Source organism: Schistocerca gregaria, chromosome 3 (genome assembly GCF_023897955.1).
Source record: "Schistocerca gregaria isolate iqSchGreg1 chromosome 3, iqSchGreg1.2, whole genome shotgun sequence".
NCBI lineage: Eukaryota > Metazoa > Arthropoda > Insecta > Orthoptera > Acrididae > Schistocerca > Schistocerca gregaria.
In genome coordinates this window covers 540997743-541021982 of record NC_064922.1, presented here as the reverse complement: position 1 = coordinate 541021982, position 24240 = coordinate 540997743, and the positions used below count along the sequence as shown (strand labels likewise).

The 24240-nt window shown below is 42.4% G+C and overlaps 1 protein-coding gene across 1 annotated transcript in view; it reads left to right on the top strand.

The window, feature by feature from the left end:
* Positions 1 to 24240, top strand: part of LOC126354100 (TWiK family of potassium channels protein 7) — a 420172-nt gene that overhangs the window by 312513 nt on the left and 83419 nt on the right. The window contains exons 3-5 of the mRNA XM_050003490.1: positions 9708 to 9880; positions 13358 to 13583; positions 17656 to 17891. Coding sequence (XP_049859447.1) covers positions 9708 to 9880; positions 13358 to 13583; positions 17656 to 17891 — 635 coding nt within the window. The remainder of the gene's footprint in view (positions 1 to 9707; positions 9881 to 13357; positions 13584 to 17655; positions 17892 to 24240) is intronic.

The following is a 24240-nucleotide window of genomic DNA, read 5'->3' as shown; positions in this document are numbered from 1 at the left end:
CACGGCTGTGGGTAATAAAGGACAACAGCTACATTATAGTCTCAGCATTGCTTTACCAATTCCTTTGCCGAATGTGTGTTGTTCGTTATCCGCTGTCGGTGTTGTTATTAAAATAGCACTGATAGCTTTTTCCATTTTGTATAATAACTCAATATTTCAGAGCAATAGAAATTTTACAAATCATCATTACTCGTGACAAAAAATAACTGAGTAATGCTGCTGTGACAAATGACATAACTGGTCTTTACCCGCTTATTAGTAAAAAATAAAAAGAACCTATCATAACCGCGACTAAACAAGTATCAAAAACTATTGGCTTTTGGGAACTAAAATACTGGTATTTGTTTAAACCGGTCGGTTTTTCCCATCTATACCACAAACGAACGTAAATGAAATACAGTATGTACCTTTATGTTTCAGATGGGATGGTAAAAACTTCGACTACCCTACGTGCAGTCATATTTCTTCTCGACGTGTACATACTTACATGAAACACTGCAGAAACATTAATTCCCATCAGAGGATCATCCTTTCTATCTCTTTCCATCAAACTAATGTCATTTCCAAATCATTTTCTGTGGCGAGAACACGACTTTCAAATGATCCCATCCAATACAGCAGAGAACTGAATCACATCTACAGCTACAGAAGACAGCTAATTGATCGGTCATCTATTTTCTGAACGCACTTTTTACTCCATATAACCTGGAATCCGCTGTTACAATTGGCGATATTTCTTTTTTCAAAGCCGCTAGTAAGGGCACTCAGAAAAAAATTTGCTATTTCTGATCTAGTCGTCAGATTTGACTTCTTACGTAATGGTAATCACTGTTGTGACGTCACTTCTTGATGAATTTTGCGAATTGCGCTTCTCTGTAGCGTTGTCTGGTTTGATTCCAGTATTTCTCTGGCTTCATAAGAATTTCTTTTAAAAAATCTCTAGTATGTATCAGAATCAAAATATCAACCTTTCCGTATCGGCGCCAGTCGTAAGATGCTAAAATCTCGTCGGATACTCATTCTTTATTGCGAAATATTGAGGCGGTCGCGGATCTGAGTTCTACTGCCGATTCTGCAGATATTTTTGAAGTAGTGTTTAAAGTGAAATCCCGAATGCGTATTTCGCTATTTTGTAATGAGATGATGTAATTAGTCATCAGGTGACGCATTGACGTCTTAAGAAAGTGTAACTTCATGTTGCAGTAAGTGACAGATGCACTTCTGAGATACATACGAACGATTATGCCGACTGATGGATTCGTAAATGTGTGGTATGTTGATGTAATAAAACGCTTCCTTTTAACAGCGTTGTTAACAGAACGAATGGCTTCACATTCATATCCATCGTCCTGTGCATTTCCCTGCTTCGCCTGAGTAACAGCAGGCAAACATTATCCTTTAACTAGATGATTCATCACCTTTCCATCCATCTGAAACTGTGTTAAAGTTGCATTCTTGATGATATTCACCTCAATGGGACGTTAAGTTATAGCAAAAGAAGGGCTCAATATGCAACGAACACCAATGAAAATTACCTGAATTATTTTGATTTTAATGTTAACGTTGTATTGTTTGCATGCAGTAAAAATAAAATCAGTTACAAGAAGATTAAAATAAAGTGCGATCAACGAAAGAAAAAAAAAGATTTTATAAATTAACGAAGAAGTATGAGATCCAGATGATTATTATTTGTATTTATGACCATTAAAAGCAATGAATGTGTAGAATGTCAAAATTTCGCTAGTCGTTCAGCAAGATTTTCTAAGTATTTTGGTACAAGGGACCTAAGATCTCCTGCTGCTCTTTACAAAATAATTACACTTCTTTCGATTTCCTGCCTCCATTTTACTTTGTATCTGTAGAACAGTGTAAATTCCTGCACCGCAGTGCTTTGTCGACGGAAGTGTTGGGACCAGACCTGTTCCATTCACTCACGATACTTCTTGTAAACATTAATGATAATTTTATTGTTCGCCAGGAAGCTTGTGGGTAGTGCTTTCGGTTCTGTCTCCGGTTTCATTTTCCGGCAGTTTTACTTGTACGCTGATAGTGATATACAGGAGTATAAGCAGGTTTACTGATGGAGGCTGACGTGCGGGTCACTAAAATAAAGGTCCGCCTCCGTAGCGCAGCGGTAGCGTCACCGCCTACCACCCCAGGGGGCCCGGGTTCGATTACCGGCAGGGGACTGAGTGTTGTGTGTCTATCATCATCATCATTGATAGGCAAGTCACCGAAACGTCACTAAAAAGACTTGCAATACGGCGGCCGAACCGTGTAGCGGATATCCCGGCCAATAAATGCCATGCGATCTTTTCACTAAAAAAAAGTGCATGAGCGGCCTAACGAGGCTACACGTTTGCTGAGCTGTTCCAGCATCGCAACCACAGTGCAGTAGCTCTGCTTCTCAGGGTTGTTGCATTAATCTGTGTTTTGTGGTGTTGGTTTTGGTGAGTGCATAGCACAGGCTTTTTTTCAATGTCGTGAAGATATTCCACGTCAATAACGTGAATTGGGGTAAAAAACAGAATAAATCATTGTTTGATCTTAGGCTTTCCCTGAGAATCAACCGTTTGTACTGTTGTCGGATGTCATCATTACATTTTCCTCTGTAAGGAGCCACAAAAACCACTGGTCTCTTACACCAAAATACTCTGAAAATATCCCGGAACAGCCTCCGAAAATCTGTCTCACGAGCGCGAGTTCACCCTGTGTATGAATTCGTAATTTTGTGTTGTTGTCTCGACTTGAGCTGTATAGAAGGAGTTTATTTTGCGATACTAGCTTCGATTTCTCTATGATTTTCATTTCTTCGAAATGTCTGTCTTGTCTCCATTCAAGTCGTGGAGCTTTTCTACTCCATCCGCCTTTCCACGATTAACGTTTATTATATTAATCTGTGACTAAAAATAGTGTAAAGGGCGATAAAAAGTTTCAGTTCGAGGGCCGTACAGTCCAGCATAGGTATGGGACTCGGGAAAAATCGACGTGAGCCGTGAGGCAATCATACCACGGCCCATGAATAAGTCTGTAAATGCGTGTTGCACATCCCTGCCCGACAGGAACATTCGACCTTTCAAAACTTTTTTTTTTTTAACGGACCGAAAGCGCCGTAATCGCATCGGGAGAGATCAGGAATATAGTGCGGATGCTCGAGTGTCTGCCACTTGAGTTGGCCTAAACTCCTGTGTTACAACATTTGCGACATGGAGACGTGCGTTATCATGAAACAATACGGAACTTGGCGTACCATTTCACAACTCTGGTTTTCGACAGACACGCAGCCCCATTAACATTCTTAATCCTCTGACGGACTTGTACCGATGTTTGTCCTTCGGCAGCAGCTAAGAAAAGAAAACCAGCACGTTGGTCCTGTTTCGGGGCATTTGGTGGAAACTTCGCAATAGTGCATGTTTCTACATACACACCGGAAACATATGACTGCCTCACTCGTCCCTTGTCTACATATCAGTGGCTACATACCTGCTACTTTGCATATACGCTGAAGCGAAGCCTTCAAACGGAGACTTTTGATCGCTCCTCATATTTGTAACTTAAGATACTTTCCTCAGATAAACGGAAATACCAATTTCTACTCCCTTCACTGTTAAAATATTGCCAAAGGTATGCCGATGTAGTCGTCACGTTGGTTACGTAGAGTGACGAACACCTACACTGTTCATTACGTTACTGCTCAAAATGTACATGTCATGTCCCAGTCTTTACTTTATGCTGGCAGTCTACATTAATTTCTCTCTCGTAGAGTTCACAAATGCATTCATGGATATATAAAAAGTGAAATATTATGACTCAGTATCTTCTACTCCTGCTAGTTATTTACTTCGATAGTCACCCATCTAATCACTCAACGCGCTGAGTTAAACAAGGCGTTCATATCATAGCATTAGTCGTTCATTGATCAACCCGGAAAGTCGCAAACGTCACTGCAGCTGTACAGACGATGTTCAGGTTTAGTGTGACTGGAGGTTGTATACCCCCTTTGCTCTATTTCTTTTTCGATAATCATCTATCACAGTAGTGTGTTTTAGTTTTGAAATAAAAAAGTTGTTGTAGAAACTTTTCATCCACCTGGGGACATACATTCTTCTTACGTGACCATCAAATTCAACTCTGCGTTTGCTAGTCATCTCCGCAATTTTTTCTACCTCAGAATGTATTTCTTGTTTCGATTTCTTTCGTAAATTACGTTTTATAATATTTACCCAGTATAATGAGTAAGATAGACATCTGTTTTCTGTATAATATCACCACTCATGCAGAAAGTCACGTGACTGAGTTTAATGATGAACTTTGGTATTTATGAAAAACACTTTGTTTTAATTGTTTCATGTTATTTTGAAAGTTATTTCCATTCTTTAAAGTTATCACTTACAAAGTTCCCTTGTCTAGTCCACTGGCTGTAATCATTCCATTTCTTGTTTCGTATCTGGTGTTTTAACTCTTTTCTATTGTCTCTGATATTTGACATTATTTCCGTTTTCGTTAAAAAGATATTAGCAAGCTTGTCTGTTGTATTGCGTCTTTCGGTACAGTCGAACTCTTGTACTGATTTCGAAAAGTTCAGAGAAAACACCCTTGGAATTTAATTTTGTCATGGTGTGAATCAGGGTTGTTCTTATAGTCCCTAGGAGTTACTCAACCTCATAAACTCAGCCATTGTGTTCAGCAGCACATCACAACTGGGCCATAATACGCCTTTCTAGAATTTAAGATGGTGAGCACACATTTTCTTAATCTCAGAAGACAAATAATTCGTCTCAACATATAATATGTTATTAATGTTTTAAATTACGTTATTTGTTTTACTGTTGACCGACCTTTTCGGGATGGACGATACAGACGCTTGTACGTTGCTGGGAGTAATGAGATGTCACATTATTTGTTCTTTCCTGTAATGATTCCTTTCTTAAGCAGAGGAAGAACTAAGCCTAATTTCAGATAGTCTAAGAGTTCTTCTTTGTCCCAAATGTGTATTATGTTTTTGTGTAGAACCTATTGGTATTTAATACAAAACTTTAGCTAATTTTGCTGTTATGTAGTCATCTGTTGTTTTTTCAGTCTGTGGATTTTATGTCATCGCAACTGTTGTTCATAATTTAGAAATTTCTTAAAGTATCCAGCAAGGATTTCACAGTTTCTTTTTTAGATGTTTGCAAGATTCCATATTTCTTTTGAACACGGAGGGAGGGGAATTTGTATCAGTCAACCGTCTTTTTAAATTTGTGTAATGTTCGTGGATCTCACTTCATTGATGGTTTTACCCTATCTTGTTCAATAATTTCCTTAAACAGTTTCGTTTCTCAATGCGTATTTGCTTCCGCGTTTGTGTTCGTCGGAACTAATATATGTCCCATTCTTCGTCTTTCTTGCGCGTATGTTTTTTTTGTAACAATTAAACGAGTCTTCAGTGTTTCATTGCAATTACCATTCCACCACACATGTTTACTTCTGTTTTTGATTCCTGTAGCTTGAACCTACTGCCTTTCTGTATTTTTAAAATGTCGCCTTACTGGTCGAGCTAATTGTTTGAATTCATTTTTTCTGACAATAATTACTTCCGCACATTATTATTATTATTATTATTATTATTATTATTAGTAGTAGTAGTAGTAGTAGTAGTAGTAGTAGTAGCAGCAGCTGTGTATTGCAATTGTCGCTTTTAGTTCCTACTTAGTATTATTTCTCTGAAGGAACTTACATGTGTGCAAGTCTTGTTTCATGTCATTATTTTACTTCCATTATTTCCGTATTATTTACAGTATTATTATTACTATCGCCGTGTGAACAAACTGTGATGCGAAAAAGTGTTGTATACATGAGACTGTGGTTCGACAGAAACGAGGATTTGAAGGCTTTAATCTTAACATACTAAATAAATAATAAATGTAAACGTCGAAGCAGCACATGGTTGTGTGATCTTTCAGTGTGGCTTCGTCTTACACAACGACCTCCTTGGACAGCCGTGGAGCAGACGGCGGACGGTGTCCTGTTGTACCAAACGTACTGTTTTTCTCGATTCGCAGGTATCAGACTGCAGTATAACTCTGTTGGTTGCTATCATTATTTTACTCTCCTGTGGGACTGAGAGGCAACGACGCTGTGTTGCTTTTAAAATGTACAGAATATGAATGTTACAGATTTAGAAATAAAAACTCAAGAATATGAAAAAAATGGGCTTAAGAGAGTTAATTGGCCCACAGATAATTTCAATGACTTTTCTATGAAGTTATGTGGAACGGTTCAGCTTACAGAATATCTAAATGCAGTTGGTTTTAGTGGATGGCTACATGAAGGGCAGTCACAGCCCAGAAGAAATGAATTTAGGTTAGGTGTAGAACTTGTTTTACTAACATTTTAAATAACTGGGCAAAGGTCAAAAATTTTTGTGATGCACATTGGACTCCTTTCTGAGCAACAGGCGGCTTTAATAATGAGTAATAAAGGTCAGTTTTTTGTCCAGTGCTATAGCTGTGGACATCGCTATTCTTCTCAAATTCTGATGAATTATTTATGTCGAATTTGATTAGTATGTGTGTATATTGTGAAGATGCAGTTAGAATGCCTAGCTGCGTGAAGAGGTACTCACAAGATGACTGCGGATGAACAGCACATATTGTTCTTATTGTTGTTGTTTTTTTTAAGCGATGAGTTACCCCAGAAAACTATTCCATAAGATACTATTCAGTGGAAATATGCAAAATACGTGAAAATGTCAATTCGTTGTTCCTAAGACAAGTAATTATACGAAGAGAAAAAGTAGGTGAACTTAATTGTTTTAACAGCTCAGATTTATGATTCTGAAATGACAATGAATGCTTGTGATTGTGATGCTTATAGGGTTGGAGTGGTCACGTTGTTGAGGGTGTTGTTATAAGAGCTGAAAATACATGGTGTGCCTGGTGAAACGCTAGAATGAGGGTTTAATGCTTCATATTAAAATTAACCGTAGTTTAAATGCAATTTCCCCATACAAGAAATGCCAAGTATAACACTATCACAGCACACAGAGCAATGAATGTTAGAAATATCGTCTGTCACAATATGTAGACGGGGACGCACAATGTACGTGTGATTTACCAATGAAAGTCCAGTGCGTCCACCTCCAAGTGCTCGTAACAGAATTGTAATCAAGTTGCTTACCTCGCGTGTTACAGACGTTGCCCACAACTGGTCTCGAGCTCTAACGCTTGTGTAATAAACAGTACATAGTAATGTGGCAAGCGGGTAGATTTAAATGCTTAAGCATAATGGGCCTCGCAAAATGTTAGGATGCCAACTAATTTCGTTTTATTTCACCAATCGGAAAATTAGTAAAGCGATTTGTGGAGCCAGTCCACCGTTAATATTCATAACAAGATTCCCGGTCATTAATCATTACCTCCCGGGCATCGCAAAAGTCAAAAAGTGCTTCACACGATCTTAGAATACACGTGAGATCGCACAAGTAAGTTTTCCGAGGCAACTTTAACAACTGATTTCGTCTTTATACGGGGAGTTTCAGTTCACACACTGCAGTATGATAGGTCCATTTTTTCAATCAGTTAGCATTGAGAGTAATTAAAGTTTGTAATTAGAGTTTCCTGATGAACTGAGATGATATTCAAATTATTAGTAACAAGTTCTCAGAGCAAGTGACGTCACTATCACGGCTGCAGCAGTATATTAATATTTAACAATAACTATAAATACTAAAAAAAACCGCTACTTGGCGATCAGCGTTGCAGGTGAATTCCCACAGCCTCTCTCTGCTCCAGTACGATATGTTTCTTGGTCGCCCAGCCGTTCTCACGCTATGTGACAACCTGGCGCGTCGTTCCATGAGACTCCCCTGTGATCCTACCCCCTCCGTAGCCTCCCGCAATAAAATCTTCCTGTACTGTGCAGTAAAAGATAGCAACAAAAATGTAATAAATGTCGGTGGGGATGCGACGTAAACGTAAGTTTGATGATGAGCCATGGGTAAACTGCAGGAAGAAAATTGGCGATGAAATACACTATGTGATCAAAAGTATCCGGACACCTCCAAAAACATACGTTTTTCATATTAGGTGCATTGTGCTGCCAACTACTGCCAAGTACTCGATATTAGCGACCTCAGCAGACATTAGACATCGCGAGAGAGCAGAATACGCCGACTTCGAACGTGGTCAGCTGATTGGGTGTCACTTGTGTCATAATTCTGTACGCGAGATTTCCACACTCCTAAACATCCCTAAGTCCACTGTTTCCGAAGTGATAGTGAAGTGGAAACGTAAAGGAACACGTACAGCACAAAAACATAGAGGCCGACGTCGTCTGCTCACTGACAGAGACCGCTGACAGTTTAAGAGTGTCGTAATGTGTAATAGGTAGACGTCTATCCAGACCATGACACAGGAATTGCAGACTGCACCACGATCCACTGCAAGTACTGTGACAGTTAGGCGGGAGGTGAGAAAACTTGGATTTCATGGTCGAGCGGCTGCTCATAAGCCAGACATCACACCGGTAAGTGCCAAATCACGCCTCGCTTAGTCTAAGGAGCGTAAAAAACAAAACCAAAAATGTTCAAATGTGTGTGAAATCTTATGGAACTTAACCTGAATTATCCTAAGGACAAACACACACGCATGCCTGAGGGAGGACTCGAACCTCCGCCGGGACCAGCCACACAGTCCCTGACTGCAACGCCTGAGACCGCTCGGCTAATCCCGCGCGGCTAAGGAGCGTAAACATTGGACGATTGAACAGTGGGAAAACATTGTATCGAGTGACGAATCACGGTACACAATGTGGCGATCCAAGGGCAGGGTGTGCAAATGGCAAATGCCCGGTGAAATTATCTGCCAGCGTGTGTAGTGGCAACAGTAATATTCGAAGGCGGTGGTGTTATGGTGTAGTCCTCTTTTTCGTGGAGGGGGGCTTGCACCCCTTGTTTTGCTTGACATTATCACAGCACAGGCCTACATTGTTGTTTTAAGCACGTTCTTGCTTTCCATTGTTGAAGAGCAATTTGGGGATGGCGATTGCATCTTTCAACACTATCGAGCACCTGTTTATAATGCACGGCCTGTGGCGGAGTGGTTGCACGACATTAATACCCTTGAAATGGACTGGCTTGCACTGTAATGGACTGTCTTATAGGGGACCTTTTGGATGTTCTGGAACGCCGACTTCCTGCCAGGCCTCAGCGAGCGACATCGATACGTATCCTCAGTGGAGCACTCCGTGAAGAACTGGCTGCCATTCCCCAAGAAATCTTCCAGGACCTGACTGAACATATGCCTGCGAGAGTGGAAGCTGTCATCAAGGCTAAGGGTGGGCTAATACCATAATGAATTCCAGCCTTACCAATACAGGGGGCCACGAATTTGTATGTCATTTTCTGCCAGGTGTCCGGATACTTTTGATCACATAATGTACATGCGCAGAGCAGATGAGAGCGTTGGAGAAGAGACTAACGATGTGAGCATAATGTGGGTGGCTCTAATGAGCCGGGCCAGAGAGTTGTGTTTTTGAGGACGGATGCATTAGGACTGGAGATGTTGGGTAGGATACAGTGTGGTTTCATTACTTATGCGGGAGAAAGTGAATAAAGTTTCACGACGTATGTGGCGGTGGAATTCATGTAAATCATGGAACAGGTGGGTAGTTTTTTTTCTTCTTGACGATATGAGGTTGCTTGATGCGGTGCGCTCTGCCGGCAGGTTACGGCAACATCGTGCCGGTGACGTTCTGGGGGCGTGTCTTCTGCATCCTGTTCGGGCTGGTGGGCATCCCGCTGACGCTGACGGTCATCGCGGACATGGGCAAGCTGTTCGCCACGGCCGTGCAGCTGCTGCTCGCCAGGATACGAGACGGCCTGCCTGCGCCCCTGCAGGTGCGTGCTGGCTGCTCTCCGGAACATACGCTCCACTGCTTCTTGATGGCTGATTCACTAACCGTATTGAGTATCTACATACTGAGAGTCTCCTAATACATACAGCTACGTTTCTATAGGTGTATAAAAGTTAACCGCGCACAACTTTCGTGTCTTTTATTCCACGACGTTGCCAAACAAATTAAGGAGTAGTACTGGAAAGTAATGCCTCCGAATTTTTCATGTGAAAACTCATAATGCTTTTTAAACAAAACCAATATTATTAACATTCTACATCTTTATTCTACATGTCTCTAAATTTGGGGCCCTCTGCCGCTAGAGCGCTCGGAATTGTAGCGTGTAACATGGTGGGTGTAACGTAACTATCTATGTCAGCGCGTGAGTCACGGCGTGCTGTAATAGAGTTTCGAACTTGAAGAGTTCGTCCACTCAAAGAGCACCCTCTCCTACAGCACGACAATGCCAGACTACAGTCACGAGTGCTCCGACATCAGCAACAAACAGACGGCTTGGGTTCGCTGCCACCTATCATCCTCCATACAGTCCCGACTTGGTTCCATTCGATTTTCATCTGATTCCAAAACTTAAAGATCTTCAAGAACTTCACTACGTTACGGTGTCAACAAACTAGTCTCTCTTTGTTTTCCAGCTTATTTACAACTAACATGCATAAAAGTCTACACGAACTGTGCTGTTTATTTAGATGTATATTATTTATTTCCTGCAAGGACACAAGGACGACGAGCCTGAAGTCATGACGTAGGTTTTGTTTACTTCAGTTGTCCATAAGATGGCTCAGTTGTATCATATTTCCATTGTCCGATGCAGAACGTGGTATGAATCAATGACAGACCCCATCATTACTCAGTGCGATTCAGAGACGAAGAGTACAATACGATGGACCAGTACCGGTACAGTTCCGCAGAACTCACTGACATGCGCCTTCTGTGTGGGGAAGTTTGTTGCAATTCTTTTGTTGCTGGGAGGCTGTACAGGCAACGATTTCCTAACAGGCATCATCCGTCACGACGATTGTTTATTTCTCTCGATCGATGAATGTGGGAGACTGGTTCATTGGGAAGAAGAAAAGAGGGACGTCGCAACATTCGGATGACGCGTGCACACTATTTTGAAGGGGTGGTGCTGGAACGTGTTGCAGTGGACCCCAGTGTAAGTACTCATACTGCATGTGAGGCCGGCCGGGTGACGGAGCGGTTCTAGGCGCTTCAGTCTGGAACCGCGTGACCGCTACGGTCGCAGGTTCGAAACCTGCCTCTGGCATGGATGTGTCTGATGTCCTTAGGTTAGTTAGGTTTAAGTGGTTCTAAGTTATAGGTAACTGATGACCTTACAAGTTAAGCCCCACAGTGCTCAGAGCCATTTGAACCATTTTAACTGCATATGAGATAGGAGCTGCATATACTACCGTGTGGCGAATACTCCACGAACAGCAATTATACCCATATCACCCACAAAAGTTCATTCAATGGTTTTGATTGACTTTGCACCAGGGGTCGCATTGTGTCAGTGGCTGCTCCAAGAATGGACTGATAGACAAGAATTCCTCCAAATCGAGCTATTTTAAGACGAGGCCTCATTTGATCATGATGGTATTTCGGACAACAGTAATAGCCATGAGGAAAACCCTGAGGCTGTAGTAGAGCCACCTCGTAAAGTACGTTTTGCTGTACGCGACAACCTCATTGGGCCATATAGTCAACCTGGCCCTCTGAATGGTCACATATACTTGGGGTTCGCGCAAAGAATTCTACCTGAGTTGTTGGAGAACGTACACTTTACTGTTCGTGAGGGGATGTAGATACAAAATTATGGTACACTGCCTCAAATCAACGTGGATATCCGCAAGAATCTCAAAGCTGTTTCCTGGTCGTTGGATTGGAAAGGGGGGAGGGGTCCTATTGCATAGCCTGCGAGGTCATCTGAGTTGAATCCCCTTGATTATTTTCTATGGGGACATCTGAAGTCACTTATGTATGAGACCTCTGTGGATACGGAAATGAAATTATTTAACAGAACTGTAACTGCTGCGATGTTAGTCGAAACGCAACAGGGATATTTGTAAGGTTGCGTCAGGATCTTGTTCGCCGATGTCATGCTTTGCATTGAGGTTGATGGCAATCAGCTTCAGCACCTTCTGTAAGATACGTCCATTGTGTCAGTTACGGAAGTTGCAGTTAACTGTAACTAATACAAATAAGTTAGACAGTAATGTGATTTTATTCGCGTTATCTCCTTAGGCTGGCTTCTCCGACACAAGATTCGCTACCTCAAACTGGTCAGTGGAGAATCCTCTATGAGCTGTTAAATTTTTGCACGCTCTTACGGAAACACACTATGTGCCTAAATGCTGCACCATACATATAGTTATTTGATATTTAGCAAATGGCTCTGAGCACTATGGGACTTCACATCTGAGGTCACCAGTACCCTAGAACTTAGAACTACTTAAACCTAACTAACCTAAGGACATGACACACATCCATACCCGAGGCAGGTTTCGAACGTGCGACCGTAGCGGTCGCTCGGTTCCAGACTGAAGCTCCTAGAAACGCCCGGCCACAACGGACAGTTGATATTTAACAGTAATAAATTGTAGCAAAAATTACGAGCTTTTGATGTATGATTAATGCGTAGCACATTGGAACGGGAGTACTTTTGTGATGCTCAAGTTATAATACAAGAAAGAGTCAAAGACGAGATATGAGGAGTTTTTAACTGCCAATATGTAGCCCCTCATCATTTTATTATAAAAAATGATACCAAAAAGCGACGTGTTTTTTTTAGAGATCCTCCCGAACAGCTTGTATCAATAGCACGATGCTATAATATAAAACCCGCCAAATACGCAGTTAAAATCCATATGACTGAATCCAATACGACGTTTCCTAAGGTTTTCTGTGAATCTCATATCCCACGTTCCTTTCCACGAGACAAAAATTCGATTCGGCGGGGTTTTTCCTTTCGCTCTTCACAATATAGTCAAACGTGAAATTTCGAGCTGTGACGTCACTAGACTGGAACAGCTCCTCGTTCAAGAGTGCTTTCACGTCACACGAAAAGACGCTTGATCGAGCGCACACAGCAGCTCTTAGCGCTGCCGCACAGCCTATGATTGACCTCTTTGCGATGAACAGATGGCTATGATACTTGTATCGATCTGCGTGAAATCCGTTATTAACATAACCTCCTATCTTTCCATGATCTGTCACAGGCAGGAAGCAAATCGCTGCTGCTCCTACTATCCGTCCAGGTTGACGCAGAGGTTTCTTTGCCATGGCGCTTGCCGCGATACTTCTTTCCCCCCTGCCCTAAAAAACGGCCGTGTTTCAAACGCTTTCATCCTGTTTCTACCGCTCGATGGGCCTTACGACCAAGGTGACAGTCCCGCATCTTGTGGTAAGCTCGAGTCAAATGAGAGGTGAAGCAGAACTTCTGTGACGGTCACCACGCCCGCAGGAGGTGCTGAGCTCCTGGAACTCGGCTGGCAGTGGCGCCGGCGGCGGCCTGCAGATGGCGGGGCGGCGCTCGCTGACGGCGCTGGCCGCGGTCGCCTTCCTGCTGCTCTACCTGGCGGCCGGCGCCGGCATCTTCACGCTCTGGGAGGACGAGTGGGGCTTCCACGAGGGCTTCTACTTCTGCTTCATCACCATGACCACCATCGGCTTCGGCGACCTGGTGCCCCGTAAGTGACTCGCCCACCTTATCACCTCGTGTAACGAACGCAACCAAATTTTGTGGGTGCCTTGCTGCAGATACAGCCACATTATCGCCCAATAGTTGACCAAATTTCATAAAATTAAATCACATGATGCTGATGGGATCAGGTCAACAATGAGACACTGAAACTAATCGAAGAATTTTGCTATTTGGGCAGCAAGATAACTGACGAAGACCGAACTAGAGCGGACGTCAAACGTAGACACGCAATAATCAGGAAAACGGTTCATAGAAAGAGGAATTTAACCTTCTACAAAAATGTATCGGCTAGAAAATCTTTTATCAAAGTAAACAGAATTTGAAAAACGAAATTGAAGTTCTAGAGAGTGATCATGATGTACATAATTGTTAGTTAATTGTCCTGACCACAAAGTGTTTTGAATACAATTATTGGTTTGGGCTATGCAGTAACAATCTTCAGCCCATTAAGAGATTAAAAACAAACACAGTAGTTATAACAAAAACGCGGTGTATCTCTTATTCTGCTGCCCTCCAACAAGTCATATAACATAAAAATAACACGTGTCAAAACTGTCATGCATGCTTCGGCCAGTTAAATACTCGCGTAGGATGCAAGGCGACCCTAGAGGTTATCAATGCATAAATAACGTAGAAATAATTATACAAAGTAGTTAAAACGAAGTTTATCTAAAAGTACATATCTTCAAAATATTTTCAGTTGCATATAGAAGAGAACATTTTTAAAACATATTTAATGATATGAAAAAATGAATTCGTTTTCTTGCAGTTTAATGCTTGTCAGTATCTAACAAAATGGTAAAAACTGGTCATAGAAATCACTCTAAAATTGAAGGCATAGTGATTGCTTTACAATTGCTTTAGTAATGGGAGAAGAGCAGCGAGAAATCTGCGCCGTCTGGCGACGACAGCTCCACTTCACTGCTTTCCCAGTATAAATCATGGCATATGTTACTTATTTCAATGAGAGGTTCTTTTAATTAACTTATTTTCGTTGCTTCGCGTCCATTCCTCTTTCATTTTTGTTACTTAATGTTTTAATCAAAACACAAACTGGAATATGAGAAACAGGACAACATGCACGTTTCCGAATATTATTCCGTCTTCATCCATTATAAGACCAATTTTAGAGCCATCACAATTTTAGGATGATTTCTGTAATCAAGTTTTATTTTTTGGTCATTTTGTTAAATTTTTACCGGATTTAAACTGTTAGAAGAGGAAAGCATTTCCCACTTGACGAAACACGTTTTTTTTTTAAAAATCTAGCTTTCTTATACACAGCTGAAAATATTTTAAAGATCTGTACTTTTAAATGCATTAGCGACGTCTAGCAGCACTTTGCATCCTATATGTAACTGGTTGATCAATGCGTGTCAGTTCTGACTCGTTTTATTTTATAATTTATGACATGTTGCAGTGCAGCAGACTGAAAACTACATTGTGTTTTTGTTATAACTATTGTCATTTGTCTTTAATCTCTTAATTCAGTAGCTAGTGATGTACCTTCTTTTACTTTTATTGTAGAGTTCGAAGAAGGCTGTTGCATAGTCACAACCTGGTCTTTTGATTCGAGAAACTTCGCGATCAAGATGATTAAATACAAATTATTTTATCGAGGCATTTGTCTGGATGATACGGAAACGAAACGTGGACTATAAACAGTAAAGGCTAGAAGAGACTAGAAGCTTTCGTAGTGTGGAGTTACAGAAGTACACTGAAGGTGAGATGGCGATGAGAAACTAGAAATGAAAAGGTGACGCTGCCATCGACCTGAGTGTACATTGCAGAAATAAACAACATTAAGTGGAGGTTTTCTATGTTTTGGTTCAAAAAATCGATTTTTTAAATTGCATTTTTGGACCCATAAGTGTTTAGAATCTACTCCTGAAACAGTTTTTCCGAGAACGGAACGGAAATGTTGGTTATTCGCGGTCGAACAAAAAAATGCACCTGCCTGAAATCGGCCTTTTCCACGCAACAGTTTTGTTTTCGGGAATTTCGACTTTCTAGGCGCGAAAAATTATTCTATGGCTTGGCCATGACTAAAACTGATAAAGTGATCAAGGATCTTATGTCATACTACGGCTTGGCAATCCGACGGCATTCCAGTTCGGTGGAATAGATGAAGAAGGCAATTTGTGCAACGTATTTCCACAACTGTTAGACGGATGACCACCCACAACATCAAAATTGTCCGGCTGGGGAAACTAGTTGGTGCAAATGGCGCATTGCAGAGGCTACCGGACATCCGGACGAATATCAACAAGGCCAGCCGCTCTCCAAAGAAGTTCAAGAAGTGATTGATCCGATCTACGAGGCCCTTTCGGAAGATGAGTTATTGTGCCGATGCTTGGGAGGAAACACACAACATTAAAATGAAAAAGTGTGAACGCGTGTGTTTGGAAGTTAGCCCCCAAGCATTTGCATTCTGGTGCAAAGACTGTGGAGATTGCGACTTTTGTGTCAGTGAGCCGCTTTAACGAAGGGTATTCAGAAATTCTGAAGACCATGAAAAAGATGGACGTCAACCTGGGACTGTATTCGACGCAGTTCGCCAAGCATTCGGACGACCACCGGATTCAAGCGGCCGAAAACCGCTTGTCACCGGCCGTACGAGCCGCTCTGGAGCATCGCAGGATGGCCCAGATCGAGCAGAGCGCCCTCTATGAGGAAGAGGAAGGACTAATTTATGCATCTGGACTAGCAGACTGAACGTAAGTTGCATAATGTTGCATTAATGTGTAGTGAAAACTTAAAACTTGTTTTTCTCGAAATGCGTTTTTGTCACGCGGTATGGTAACTTCAAATCTACTGATCCGATTGGGGTGATTCTTTGTTCCCGACGAAGCTAACTAAATTGTCTAGGCGTTGTACCACTTTTATTCCGTTCCATCAACTATAAATATTTTTCTTGGCCGACGAAGTCGAAAAATCGATGAAAAAAATCCTATTTTTTCAACTGGCCGCCATTTTGTGTCCTGTGGTCCAAATAATTTAAGGGGGGCAGGACGTCAAACGGGCCGACTTGGAGCGGGAGAGGCACGACAGGACATTTTATTTTCTACATCTAAATTCATAAAACTTTGTCAGCATGACAAGGAAGGATTCAGGATTCACACTCATAGCAGTGGAAGTGCAAAAACATAACAAAATAATTTTTTTTAGATGTGAAATTACATCATTTTTTTCACTTACTGTTTGTTGCTATAGGTATATTTTTCTTCGCAGGTAAAACAGATTCTTTGATGAATTTTGCACAGCATACAAATCATACTCTTAGGTGTATGAAACTCAAGAATTTTCCAAATCTATTAAAAACTGTGTTAAAAATTGAGATAATTAACTACAAAATTTGAATTTTTCTGAACATAAAGTTTAAAACGTAACAGCTCATTCATTTTTTCATAAATTAAATAGGTTCTCTAGTTACAGACACCAGTAAGTATGGTTTGTATGCTGTGCAGAATTCATTTAACAGTTTCTCGTACTTACGAAGAAAAGTGTACCTATAGCAACAAAAGCAGCCAATAGTAATTGAAGAAATGATGAAATTTCACATCTAAAAAAATTATTTTATGTTTTTGAACTTCCGCTGCTACGAGTGTGAATCCTCAATCCTTCCTGGTCATGCTGACAAAGTTTTATGAATTTACATGTAAAAGGATAAACAGTGGAAATGAAAATGTCCTGTGGTGCGTCTCCTGCTCCAAGTCAGCTAGTTTGTCGTCCTACCCCCCCCCCCCCCCCCCTTATGTGAGGCACAATTCCAAACTCAGTTTTGATTTCAGACGAGCCGGCTGACCTGTGACATACCGCGCGTGGAGGTCTACATCGAAATTTTGTTTCCTTCCGACGGCACTTCCGCCTTTGCTCTTAGACATTTCCGGTCGAAAAAATTCCAGTTTGTAGAGGGAATATCGATAAATATTTTGACCAAATATAACACTGACATTGATATCTATAACACATCCCGAGAAAAAAATTCTCGAAGAACATGCTAAAGATAGTAAGGCTCTCCTTAATACTGAGCAGTGACGAGTGGTCCGTTGCGGCAGGCAAGCCCAAGTACATGCTGCTGTGCACGCTGTACATCCTGGTGGGGCTGGCGCTGACGTCGACCATCATCGAGCTGGTGCGGCGGCAGTACGCGCAGTCGTGGCGGCAGCTGCAGGCGCTGTCCGGCCCGCTGGCGGACGCGCTGCGCAGGATAGGCGACCGCGGCACCGGCGCCATCGACGTCAACGCCCTCTCCAGGATGCTCACCGTCATCTCCGTGCCCAAGGGATTCAAGGTGCGCCCGCGCACGGCACACGCGTTTAAATTAATACACCTGCAACCTAAAAACACGCCATAAGCAGCAAATCACACTGCTAGCCAACGATGTCCACTTTACTACACTACTGGCCATTAAAATTGCTACACCATGAAGATAACGTGCTACAGACGCGAAATTTAACCGACAGGAAGAAGATGCTGTGATATGCAAATGATAAGCTTTTCAGAGCATTCACACAAGTTTGGCGCCGGTGGCGACACCTACAACGTGCAGATATGAGAAAAGTTTCCAACCAATTTCTCACACACAAACAGCAGTTGACCGACGTTGCCTGGTGAAACGTTGTTGTGATGCCTCGTGTAAGGAGGAGAAATGCGTACCATCACGTTTCCGACTTTGATAAAGGTCGGATTGTAGCCCATCGCGATTGCGGTTTATCGAATCGCGACATTGCTGCTCGCGTTGGTCGAGACCCAATGACTGTTAGCAGAATATAGAATCGGTGGGTTCGGGAGGGTAATACGGAACGCTGTGCTGGATCCCAACGGCCACGTATCACTAGCAGTCGAGATGACAGGCATCTTATCCGCATGGCTGTAACGGATCGTGCAGCCACGTCTCGATGCCTTACTCAACAGATGGGGATGTTTGCAAGACGACAACCATCTGCACGAACAGTTCGACGACGAAGTTTGCAGCGGCATGGACTATCAGCTCGGAGACCATGGCTGCGGTTACCCTTGACGCTGCATCGCAGACAGGAGCGCCTCCGATGGTGTACTCAATGACGAAGCTGGGTGCACGAATGGCAAAACGTCATTTTTTCCGATGAATTCAGGTTCTGTTTACAGCATCATGATGGTCGCGTCTGTGTTTGGCGACATCACGGTGAACGCACATTAGAAGCGTGTATTCGTCATCGCCATACTGGCGTATCACCCGGCGTGATGGTATGGGGTGCCATTGGGTACATGTCTCGGTCACCTCTTGTTCGTATTGACACCACTTTGAACAGTGGACGTTACATTTCAGATGTGTTACGACCCGTGGCTCTACCATTCATTCGATCCCTTCGAAACCCTATATCTCAGCAGGATAATGCACGACCACATGTTGCAGGTCCTGTACCGGCCTTTCTGGATACAGAAAATGTTAGACTGTTGCCCTGGCCAGCACATGCTCCAGATCTCTCACCACTTGAAACGTCTGGTCAATGGTGGCCGAGCAACTGGCTCGTCACAATACGCCAGTCACTACTCTTGATGAACTGTGGTATCGTGTTGAAGCTGCATGGGCAGCTGTACCTGTACACGCTATCCAAGCTCTGTTTGACTCAATACCCAGCCGCATCAAGTGCCATTATTACGGCCAGAGGTGGTTGTCTGGGATTTCTCAGGAGCTATGCACCCAAATTGCGTGAAAATGTACTCACATGGTAGTTCTAGTATAATATATTTGTCCAATGAATACCCGATTATCACCTGCATTTCCTCTTGGTGTAGCAATTTTAATGGCCAATAGTGTAAATGTTCATACTTCCATTGCTGTTGTTACTTTAGTGTAGCCTTCGGTAACCTTAATTAGCTTATACTCTCTTACTGAATTTTCGTCCATACTACGTCATTTACGTCCAGCCAAGTACCTGGCAGCGCCCGGTACGTATTTATTTCTATTCTATTAGTCAGTCTCCTCCGCCTCCTTCTTCTCCTTCTCATTCTCCTTCTACTCCTTTTCTTCTTCCTTCTCCTCCTCCTCCTCCTCCTCTCTATCTCGTACGTCCACACAGTTTCATAGTTATATTCAATAGTTTATACGAACACTGTGTGCAAATTGTGTCTTGAATACAATGCCGGCCGGGGTGGCCGAGCGGTTCTAGGCGCTACAGTCTGGAACAGCGCGACTGCTACTGTCGCAGGTTCGAATCCTGCCTCGGGCAGGAAGTGGGAAAAATTTTCGTAAAGATTGGAAATTATGTGTAAAGTTTTTTGCAAGTCACTGAGTCGTCCTGACCTTAAATACTGGATGAATAATGTATGGGTATCAATGCGTCGTGCGCACCACCTCTCTCTCATCCCCGCCCTCACGCCTATGATAGGTAAGTGGGTCTCACTCCCATAGCTATCGACTGTAGACAGTAAGTGATATGTGTACAAAATTTGGTTGAAATCAGTTCAGTGGCTCAGGAGGAGATGTGTAACATTCGTCCATACATTTTTTTATAATATGTATGAATCTTTTTTGTGGCCCAGTTTTGATAAAATAGTCTGTACGGTGTCCCTTGGTACGCTGAAGTTACCAGCGAAAACATCATAAAATCTGTCTAGTACTTTTGCACATTAGCGTGTTCAAAGACAGATACAGACGACTGTTTTACATACGTATTGTTTCTATGTATATCTATATGGAAAAAGGAAAGCAGATCATAGGATTGATTACCTCCTATAAACGAACAGTCCACTAACAAAGACCATAGGTTGGTCTCATATCTCATACTAGTTGCAAATCTCAGGAAACTGTTACAGACTGTAGTGCTGTTAATCATTCACAGATCAACAACGAAATGGTTTTTAAACTTGGACTGGCTTAGTTTCTGCTTTTTAGTTTGTTGAGTCCTAACATGAAAAAAAGGCCTTACCGTCCGATGTTTACAATTAACACTCAGTACTCACATATTTATAACAATTATAATGATATGCAATTCGTGTACTACATCAGTAATGTGAAGCTGAAATTTCAGTCGAAATCTTTGTACTGTTGAGCCAAAACATTATCATTACTTGCTTGACAGTCTGTAGATCTAACTTACTACCGCAATATAGCAGCCATTCTGTCTGTCATTAATTCGAACCGTCCTTCGTATGTTTCCGGAAGTATGTCGCACCAGATTTCTATACGCACAAGTCATGAAGTTCTCGATAATTGTTTACCACTGGTTAGTTGGTGCGGAGCTAGCGTCCGATAGCGTACCACCTGTGTTCCATCGTGTTCAAATCAACCGAACTTGATGGGCAAGACATCACTATCATGCTCCTCAAACCATTGTGACACGGACAGTTTCCCTTCTAGAAGATGCGACTGCCATCAGCGAAGACATTCTGTATGAAGGGGTGAAGGTGGTCTGCAATAACATTCATGTTCTCCTCGGCAATCATGGTACCTTCGATTGCTACGACAGGTCCGGTGAAAACACAGCATAATACTGCCCCAACCGGTCTGCGTCCCTCATGCAGTGCATGTTTCCAGTAGCCATTCGCCTGGATGATGTATCCGGACACAACCGACCTAGTGTAACAAGATAGGTGATTGACACTTCCAGGCGACATTTTTTCATTGGTCCACAGTTCAGTCTCAGTGATTCTGTGTTCAGTGCAGTGTAATTGACGATGTCATTTCATCACCATGGTAACACGTAGACGTCATCTGCTTCAGAGTCCACTGTTCAGCAATATGCTGCTAAACGCTATTGTCTGCCACAGATCGCCAACTATTCTGATTTGCAGTCCAGAGAAACCCCAATCGACACATTGTGTGATGAAGCGTAAAAGTCCTACATCTTGTCACCCACTCGTTATTTCACCGTCCTTCAACCATTTTCCACGGTTCCTCACAACTCCAGCATGAGAACAGCAGACTAGCTTTACTGAGATACTCGTTTCTGAGCATCGTGCCGTAAGTATCTGCCCTTTGTCAAATTATTCCATTTAACTTTTTTATGGTGTTTTATTTCACTTCCCAATGAAGGGGCGGGCTGGCAGTGGAAAAAAATCTTTCTTCAGGCAAAGTTTACACATATAGAAACGAAATTTTTAATAACAAAACGTATGTTTTTCTAAAAAACACGTTGTTGGAGAATAGTTTTTGAAACTTTCAAATGGTTTTATATTGTCATTAAAATATAATCATTGCTGATTATAATGCTGTTACAATTTAAATATGACGATTGTGGTGCGTGAAAATGATCGTATTCATGATGGAGCTGGAGTGCTGAGTGTGACTATGGGCTCGTGTTGAAACACAGATAGCAACTAAACGTCGTTGAGGAGAGGAAGGGGAAGGGAGGAAGGTTTAACGTGAGGATTTAGGTAGGGCTGGAAAGAAGGTTATCTCAGGACAGATTTAATCGTTGTTAGGGGGAATGGTTTCAAATTCTGGCAGGAGAAGCTGGATAAGCCATGAAGGTTCATGGAGGGCAGGATATAAATGTACTGGCACGGTATGGTAACTGGATTGGTATTAGTGGACAGAATACTGTGTGCCAGGGCTTGGTTTTGCAGTTGATGTATTGGATGTTAGACCAAGAAGAAGAGTTGCTATATATTGCGGATTGCGGGTGATAAGTCGATGTTGAAGGCGATGGCTGGCCGTTGTGGCCGAACACGTCTAGGCTCTTCAGACTGCAACCGCGTGAGCGCTACGGTCGCAGGTTCGAATCCTGCCTCGGACATGGATGTGTGTGGTGTCCTTAGGTTGGTTAGGTTTAAGTAGTTCTAAGTTCTAGGGGACTGATGACCACAGATGTTAAGTCCCATAGTGCTCAGAGCGATTTGATTTTTGAGGACATTTGGGACCTCATTCTGGCTCCGGGATACCCAGAGTCCACTGCAAAGTGCCTCAATTGCCGCCATATTTTCTGGGTCTAACATACGAGACTCCTTTTCTAGGGGCTACATTAAAGACAAGGTGTACAGCAATAACCCTAAAGCCATTGCTGAGATGAAAACAGCAGTTCAGGAAGTTATCGACAGCATCGATGTTCCGACACTTCTGCGATCCATACAGAATTTCGCTATTCATCTGCACCCCATCGTCGCCAATTATGGAAGCCGTACCGAACATATCATAACCTAAATCCGAATATCTGTGTTCACGTTTACATGTTGAATAAATTGCGTGCACGCCGTACTTTGTAACTAGTTTACGTTTTTTTTATGTAGTTCAATAACTGTCGCCCTGTATGTTAAGATACCGCTCATGAGGGATTTATAGGTGGGGTATTGGCATAAGGATGTAGACCCCAAATGCGACTTTTTATTTAGTTTCTGGATTTGTGTTGGTTGGTTAGGTGGTGTTCATTAAAGTTAAATTTCTGTCGAGGGTTTGTCCTAAATAATTCGCTGTGTTAGGTAGAGGATTGGATTGGTTTTAGACAGAGAAGTGGTAATGTGGACAGACAGAATGGTGAGCTAAAGAAGTTGGTTGTCAATAGAATAGTTGGGCCGAAAATCACATTTATTAGGGATGGGTAGATTTGCTGCAAGGTGGTGAAGTATTCGTTGGGTAAGGACGGTTTCAAGGATTTTTCTGAAAACTGATGTCAGGGTGACAGGCTCGTAGGACTAGGTCCATGAGGGTGGTATGTTAGGCGTCATGAAGATAGTTTTGTCAGATTTCATGGATATCGGGACTTCTGATGTTTTAAATAGCTCCGGGTAATGCCCTATATAGAGAATGTATTCATGCTGGACTAGGGAACGTCCTTTAAAGAGGCGATAGGTAATTTTGTTGTGTCTAAGAGGAATATTTCGCTTTTTAGCTAGTGTTCGTGTTAGGTCTGGAGCTGTTACTGGCAAAATTAGTCCTGTTTGTACAGTACTGTATAAGCACCGGTAGTTCTATGTCAGAGAAGGGATACCTTTGTTCGTGCATTCGTACGATATGGATCCATCGAGTTACCGAGTGTCTTCTAGGTGCGATAGGACTTGCCTCGCTTTGGTACGGTTGCCCGGGAGGGGATATGTTGTTTAGGGTGGGATATATGGTAGTCAGGTTTTTTCCCAGAGAGCCTGTTGAATCCTCCACAGTACTTTGTACAGTTTATAAGTGTTCTTCTTTTAGTTCAGTGCATGTCATGTACCAGTCCCGTTGTTTAGCTTGTAAGCGACTGCGAACATGAAGCTGGATCTATTGGTGTCCTGTGAATGTGTCATGGGCATGAAGGAATTCTCTATAGAGACAGTGAGAATTTTACAGCAGAGCAAGAGGAAGTGGAGGGAAAGTTGGATGGTGTAGTAAATAGTTTAAAGTGGGATTTGACTGAAAATTGCGTTTCAGATGATGTTACAGGCAGTCAGCATCACCCAAAATGTAGCAAGGATTTTGAAAGTTAGAGTTGTGGCTTTCGATGAGGATACAGATTCGTGCTCAGTATACATTGACTGATTTAGTTTGTGTCGGATTTGATACATGGTACGCCGGCAGGGGTGGCCGTGCGGTTCTAGGCGCTACAGTCTGCAACCGTGTGACGGATACAGTCGCAGGTTCGAATCCTGCCTCGGGCATGGATGTGTGTGATGTCCTTAGGTTAGTTAGGTTTAAGTAGTTCTAAGTTGTAGGGGACTGATTACCTTAGAACTTAAGTCCCATA